Source organism: Fonticula alba (assembly GCF_000388065.1).
Source record: "Fonticula alba strain ATCC 38817 unplaced genomic scaffold supercont2.4, whole genome shotgun sequence".
Taxonomy (NCBI): domain Eukaryota; order Rotosphaerida; family Fonticulaceae; genus Fonticula; species Fonticula alba.
In genome coordinates, this window is record NW_009242974.1 from 1,031,938 (window position 1) to 1,039,249 (window position 7,312).

The 7,312-nt window shown below is 70.2% G+C and overlaps 2 protein-coding genes across 2 annotated transcripts in view; one reads left to right on the forward strand and one right to left on the reverse strand.

Annotated features, from left to right (window-relative positions):
- The window catches only part of H696_02756 (hypothetical protein), a gene marked incomplete at both ends in the record, with an annotated part of 3,326 nt that extends 2,545 nt beyond the window's left edge, over positions 1–781 (forward strand). Inside the window, 2 exons of the mRNA XM_009496653.1 lie at positions 32–109; positions 221–781. Of these exons, the coding sequence (XP_009494928.1) occupies positions 32–109; positions 221–781 (639 nt within the window). The remainder of the gene's footprint in view (positions 1–31; positions 110–220) is intronic.
- A 1,419-nt stretch (positions 782–2,200) lies between these two features.
- Positions 2,201–7,312, reverse strand: part of H696_02757 (hypothetical protein) — an 8,569-nt gene continuing 3,457 nt past the window's right edge. Inside the window, exons 2-4 of the mRNA XM_009496654.1 lie at positions 6,052–7,289; positions 5,037–5,863; positions 2,201–4,728 (exon numbers count right to left, since the gene is read on the reverse strand). Of these exons, the coding sequence (XP_009494929.1) occupies positions 2,311–4,728; positions 5,037–5,863; positions 6,052–7,289 (4,483 nt within the window). The 3' untranslated portion in view covers positions 2,201–2,310. The remainder of the gene's footprint in view (positions 4,729–5,036; positions 5,864–6,051; positions 7,290–7,312) is intronic.

Below are 7,312 nucleotides of genomic sequence, written 5' to 3' on the forward strand. Positions count from 1 at the left end.
CCCCCCCCTGCCGCTCCCTTCCCCATCGCAGCTGCTCGAGTTCTTCCCGGAGAACCGCCGCACCTATGCCGAGCTGAAGTCCCACTTCGCCGCGCACAACCTGTCCGAGGTCCGTGCACACACACGCACACTGCCCCGCTCGCTTTGTGGGGTCCCATCTCCCGCCCTCCTTCTTACACCCCTTCCTGGACCTGGGTCCCACCCACTCGCGCGTTTGCAGATCACTCGCCACTACCTGCGTGTGCAGCAGCGCCGCAAGCGCGAGGAGCTCCAGGCCCGCCTGGAGGCCAACCTCCGCTCCGAGTCGCCGGTGCTGGCCGAGTGCGCCAACATCATCAAGAGCTACATGCCGACGGCCGGTGGCACCAACGAGGACAGCCTCTCGGAGACCGACGTCACGCTGGTTGTCTGGAACGCCATCATGCGCTCGGTCACCTGGTCCAGCAAGTCGGATCTCTACGAGAAGCAGGCTCTGCGCCAGGTCAAGACCAACGGCAAGCTCCTGGCCTTCTGCACCCGGAGCCCCACCTCGGAGCTGGCTCTGATGAATGCCGTGCAGATGTTCTGCCATGAGGACCAGCGCTTCGTGCGGATCTTCCCCCAGCTGGTGGCCATCCTCTACAATGAGGACGCCGTCAGCTCCGAGGCCATCCGCTACTGGTATGACAAGGGCGCCGTCAACAAGGGCCGCGAGGGCTTCCGCAAGCAGGTCGACACTCTGCTGAAGCAGATCGAGTCGGCCGAGGAGGACAGCGACGACGAGGAGTCCGACTCCGAGTAAGTTGCCGATCTCCCTTCCTCTCTTGCTCCTTTTCTCCCTCTCCCCCCGCTCTCCTTTTCTCGCTCTCCGTCTCCCCGCTTCGGTTTTTTCGGGTTTTCCCCCCCCCCCCCCCCCCCCGATGCTGGCAACAGCGCGCAGCGTGCGAGGGTGAGAGTGCGCGCGGGTGTAAGGGTGAGAGAGAAAACGAGCTCGTCAGAGGAGGCGAGGTCGCGGGCGTGTGTGCGCGCGCGCGCGCGCGCGTGTGCCCTGCCTTTCTTCCCCCTCTCCCTTGGGGGGGCTTGCTCTGGCTCCTGATACGCGGTGTCCCTCTCCCACCTCCGCCGCCCCCTTTGCTCTTCCTCTCCCTCCTGGCGTGTGCGCGCTTGCCCCGCCCGCGCGCGCGTGTGCTGTCTCGTTTCTTCCTTGTTCTCCTCCCCGCGCGTGTGCGCGCATCGTCGCCGCGTCCTCCCCCCCCCACCCTCCCCTTCAGTCCTTGTCAAGCCCCCTTCCTTGAATTCTACACCCTGTATTATTTGTGCAAGTAGTGATCGGGCGGGGGAGGCGCATTCCCGCATGCATGCATGTGTGTGTGTGTGTGTACTGCCCTCCCCTGCCTCGCCGCTCTTCCCCCTCCTCCCCCCCTTTTGCGAGAAGGCTGCTTGTGCCACACTGTTGCAGTCAATACATCCTCGCCTGTGTGATTGCTCGTGTGGGATTGTTCGTGTGTGTGTGTGTGTGTGTGTGTGAGAGTGGCTGATAGGGGGGCAGGGGGTTGAGCAGGCTGACTGCCCGGCGTCGCAGGCTCCTGTGAAATGCACACACACAGAGAGAGAGAGATCTTCCCCCTCCTTCTCGGCGTTGGGCCCGCCTTGCGCGAACCAAACGAGTGCGGCCCATGATCACGTACTAATCATGCCCTGTCAGGGGCCTAATCATGCACCGGAAGTGGGTGGTGCGGGCTGGTCTGGGGCCTTTGGGGGGGGGTCGAGCCCCAAGACCAAGGGTCATCGTCATGGTTCCCGGCCCATTGACGAGCCGCAGTGGGCCCGCGACAGGGTCTTGTCCCGACGGCGTGTCCGACCCCGGCCCGGGGGCGATTCCCAAGCCCCGGGACAGGCCGAGGGGATGCTCAGGCCCTCCTTTCTCGGCGCACGGCCGCCAGCAGCCCTTCGTTTATCCCCCCGGCCATTCGCCGACAACCCTCTTCTGTACCTCCCACAAGGGAGCAGGGTCTGGCCGCTGCCCTCGGCATATTTTGGCGGGCTGCCCAACGTATACTCGGCACATGTGTATCCCCCCTTTGCAATGTTGATCCGGATTAACCCAATGCTTAACCGACATGTAACCACAGGGGGGATGGGGGAGCCTGAAGGGGCTGCCACTCACTTGGAGGAGAGGATTCGTCCCCCCCCCCCCCCCCCCCCCCGCCCCGATCGAGAAGAGGTGTGCCTTTTTATTTCCCCATAGCGGTCGGGCCTCCGGGCAAGAGAAAAAAAAGGGACTCCCATGCACACACGCACAGTGTGGCATACACAGACACACACCTGCTCTCACGACCCGTCAGCCGCCACACCGACCGTGGTGGCGCCCACCAGTCGAAAGAGCATGCGCAGCTCGCGCAGGGCCCGGGCCGGGGCCGCTGGCAGGGTCTCATCCACGGCGCCGGGGGCCGAGTGCCCGGCCGAGGGGGCCAGCACTGCCGGCAAGCAGGCCACCCGGTCCAGGCGGCTGTTGATGAAGGCCAGAGGGCCCTCCTCGTGAAGGTCGCGCAGGAGGCTGTCCACGGCGGCCGTCGGCCAGGCGACACACCGGCCACTGATGTTCAGGCAGCCGGGCCCGGCACCGCAGCCAGTGCGCCAGCTCCGCGAGGAGCATAGCCACGCGGGGGGGTGCGCCAGCAGGGTGGTCGCCGAGGCCAGACCAGTGCCACTGCCGGCGCCGGCCGCGGCTCCGGGCCCACCATCGAGAGAGCCCTCGACCTGCACCCGACGCAGGGTAACCAAGCACCGAACGACCTCCAGGAGGTGGCGCTTCCAGGTGAGTGACTGGGCGCCAGGGTCCGAGGGGGGCCCGGCCGCCTCGGCCGCAGCCCACGCAGTCAGCGCATCCTCGGAGTGCCCGCGCGGGGGGAGATTCCCACCGGCGGCTCCCGGGCCGCTGGCCGTGTCCCGGCCGGTGGTCAGCAATTGGTATGCCCGGTCCAGGCGCGACACGGCCAGCGCCAGACGCCGTGCCCCCTCGGACGAGCGGGCCAGGCTCAGGACCGCCGCCGGGGCCGGCCAGCCGGCCTCCAGGAAATCAAAGCCCGACACTTGGGCCGTCAGGATGAACCCCGATGCCAGGCCCACCACCAAGTCCCCGATGCGTTGGGAATGCAGCTGCTGCGGCGACAGGGGGGTCTGATAGAGGGTCTGGAAGTGTCGAAGCCCGTCGACCGCCGCATGCTTGGCCCGAGCCACCAGGCGCTCGGACGAGGGGTCCGGCCCCTGGGTTGAGCTGCCCGCCGCCGCCGCGGCTGGCCGCCGCTGCTGCTGCTGCTGCTGCTCTTCCTGGCGGCGAGTGTCCCGCGCCCAGTGGAGGAGCGACCGCGCGTGGCTGATGGCCAATTCGGCCTGCTGCTCGAGAGCCTCCAGGTCGGCATCGGCCCCAGCCGGGTCGAGGGCGCGCGCAAAGTGCCCGCACGCCTCCGCATGCCGGCCCACTGCTGCCAAGGCCGTGGCACTCACTTGGGCCAGCTGCCCGCGCAGGGCCTGGCCCGCCGGGCCGACGGGCGCCAGCAGCGTGTCGGCCACGCGCTGGCTGGCCAGATGCGCGGCCAGGAACCGCGGCCCAGGGCGAAGCTGATCCTCGGCCAGCTCCGCCGGCTGCACCAGCGGCGGCAGGGCCCCCGGCCTGGCATCGGCGCCTCGCTGCTTGCCTTCCTCGTGGCTGGCTTGCTCGGAGTCCTCGGGGCCGGCGGCCGCCTGGGCCAGCAATGCGGCCACGCGTGCCCGACGGTCATACTCGGCCGCCGCGAGGAAAACCCCGGCCGCCGATGCATGGACCTGGAAGAGCAGCGCATGCGGGGCCGGGTCCAGGGCGGCGTCCTTGGCCCGGACCGGGCGCACGGCCCACTCGCGCTCGACCAGCCGCAATGCGGTGGCATACACCCGGCCAACTTGGCCCTGGGCCCACGTTTCGGCTCCCAGGGGACCATCGGCCTCGGGACCGGCGGCAGCCATGGCACGCCACTCGTCCTCGGGCGGAAGGCGGAAGTCCCCGGCCAGCAGCTCATCGCGCAGACAGTCCATCAGTGCGCAGGCCGCCGGGATGAATGCCGCACAGGGGCCCGAGCCGAGGGGCAGGCTCGGGGCCAGGAGCCGGTCTTCCGCCTGGGCCGAGCGGCCAGGCTCACCCGTGTCCCGGGTGGCCGGGTCGAGGGCCGCCCCGCTGAGGGCCAGCGCCGCGCCGAGGGCCGCGCGGGCCAGGAACCCGCCGGAATCCGGCCGACCGCTGGCGGCCAGCGCGCGCGCCATGCGCACCAGGCTCGGCCCGGTCAGAGCCCGGCGTCGAGCATGCAGGTCGAAGGCCCCGGCTGCCAGGGTGTCCGTCACCAGCCAGTGGGCACAGGCCCGCTCGGTGAGGAGGTCCCCGCTGGCGGAGCCAGCCCCGGGGGCATCATGCTCGGTGCCCGGGACCGGGGTGACCAGCCGGCTGAGAGGCTTGGCCCGGACTGTGAAGCCGGCGATGTCGGCCGATTGAAGGACCGGGGTGCCGGTGCCGCTGAGGGCCCCGGGGCGCAGGGAGAACTGGCACACTCGGGCCAGGGCCAGGGCCAGGGCTCGCGGGCACAGCTGATCCCGGGCCAGGGAGGCCCGGCGCGATGCGCGCTCCGCGAACAGCACCCCTGCATCGGGGAATAGCAGGCACAGCAGGGGAATGACCTTGCGCTTGTAGAATCGATCGCTTGCGGGGTTCTTCACGAGCATCTGGCCACATGGAGAGGCGACAGGGTGTGTGTGTGCGTGCGTGTGTGTGTGTGTGTGTGTGTGTGTGTGTGTGTGTGTGTGCGTGCGTGTGTGTGCGTGTGCGTGTGTGTGCGTGTGCGTGCGTGTGTGCGTGTGTGTGTCCACCCGGGAAAGGGGGGAGGATGGAGGCGTCAGACAAACGAAGAAGGTGCACGGGAGATGGAGGGGGGCGGGGCAGACCAGCTTGAGCAGCCGGGCAGGGGAGGGAGGTGGCTGGGGGGGGGGGGGGAGATGTCGCTAGCCACCAGGCAAGCAGCGCGACCATGTACCTTGTTGGTGGCGGCCACCAGCGCACGAACAGCCGCTTTTTCGGAGCGCGCGGCATCTCGCCGAAGCAAAGCAACCGGCGCATGGCGGCCCCGGGTCCCGCGCACCGCGGCCACCCGAAGCCGACCCAGCACCAGGTACTTGCCAGCGCGGGCCAGCATTTCCACCAGGCACATGCGCCGGACGTAGGCCGGGACCGCGGCCGATGCCAGCAGCCAGCCAACATCCCGGACATTGAGGCCGCGAGCATGCATCTCCGCCACCAGGGCCGACCCGTCGGCCGGGATGAATGCCAGCGCGGCCAAATCCGCGGCCAGGGCCCGGAGCCGGGCCTCGCGCTCTGCGGTCCCCTCGCGCAGGGACGCCGCATCGAGGCGTGCCTGCAGGCGCCGCTGCCGAGGCCCTGCCGGACCATTGGCCGAGGGGAGGGCGGTGGTGGCGGCCGCGGCATTGGCGGCCGCCAGGGCCACGGTGGCCGTCGGCCGGAAGGCATCCACACAGAGGGACTCCTCGGGTGACAGAGCCACCGGGGCGCTGCCGGCCCGCGACAGGAGGAGCTCCGCGCGGAAGCGTCGGTGCTGGTCAAGCGCGCGCAAAGCCTGGTCACGCTGACCCTCGGAGGTGCGCACTTCTCCGGCCGATGGCAGCTCGGTGCCATGCCAGGGCGGAGTATTGGGAAGCAGGGTGCTCAGTCCGGTCAGGAAGGCGGGCGGTTGGCTCGGGAGGCCCGGCGATTCGGCATCACCGCCGGGGGCGTCGACCGCCGGGCGCTGCCGGTGCACCGGGTTGAGCAGGCGCTTGGCCACGATCGAGGCGCTGATGGGAGCTGCTGCGGGTTTTTTTTCCCCCGGGAGGCAGGCAGGGCCAGGAGGAGGGCCGTTTCACACGAGACACCGGGAGAGGGAGAGGGAAAGTGCGCAAGCCGACAGGAGGACCGCCACAGGCAGCAGAGCAGAGCGTCAGTTTTTGAGGGGGGCGGGGGGGGGGGGGGGGGGGGCTTCACGCGGTCCAGCGCACCATTTGAAGCGGCTGGCCCCTCGGCCAGGAGGTCTTGCGCCGACACGAGGCCCAGAACGGCGGCCACCGCACGGGCAGCCTGCTGCTCGTGTGCCGCCAAGTCCACAGCCGAGAAGCGCGGCTGCTCATCGCCATCACTCAGGACCGCGCGGCAGAACACGCGGAAGCCCTTGAAGTCCACCAGGCAGCACATGGGCACCGTCAACAAGTCCGCGGCACAGGGCCCCGGCGGGGCATCATCCTCCGGGCCGGGAGTGAGAGCCGCCAGGGCGGCGACCGCCGCCGCGGCGCCCGAAAACTCCTGCTGCGCCTCCTTGTGCCAGATGCCGATATTGACCGCATGCAGGACCTCGTCCGCCAGGCGGGCCGTCTCCGGACCGGGCGCCGACCCGGCCGCCCCGCGGGCACGCTTGCCGGGGGACACCGTCCGCACGACGACCCCCGGCCCGGGGGCCGGCCGAGAGGGCCTGGCCCCGGCCTCCGAGTCCTCGGGGCCAGAGTCGGCCCCATCCGACTCGGACCCGGCATCTGACAGGGTGTCATCATGGTCGAAGGGATGGTCCTCATCGTCGGCCGAGTCGTCCGAGTCATCCCCGGAATCGGCCCCAAGTAGGGTCATGCCGGAGGTGGCATCGATGGTGCGGCGCTCGCGGCGCCGGCGCGCATCTTCCAGCAGCGCGCGCCGGTAGTCCGCCGCAAAAAAGAGGTCCATGGTCCCGCATGACGACCGGATGGCCTGGTGGGGGGACAGCGAGTCGAGACTGACCCCGGCGTCTGTCCCGGCCCGGCCGACCGCCAGGCCGTCCACCAGGCTGACGACCGCCGACCGGGCGCTGTCGCCAAAGGCCCCGCATAGCCGGGCCAGCGACACGGCCCTCGCGCCCGGCGTCAGCCGGCGATCGGACAGCACCCGCTCGAAGCGCGCCTGCCAGTCCCCGCGCATGCGCCCGGACACGATGGACGCGGCGGCCTGGGCGTCGGCGCCCAGGGCTTCCAGCGGCACGGCGCTCGACAGGGCCTCCGGATCCAGGAAGCCCCGAAAGTACGCCTCGTAGACGGCCAGCTCGCTGTGGGGCAGGACCGCCGGGCGGATGCCATACAGGGTGATGTCATCGACCACGCCGCCGACGAGGGAGCCGCCGAAGCAGGAGCCGGCTGGGTCGCCAAGCCGGGCGAACGTGTCAGCCGGCATGGCCTGCTCCAGCCGCGGCAGGGTCAGTCGCGCGGCGGCCTCCAGGCTGTCAAGCGGCGGGGGGGGGGG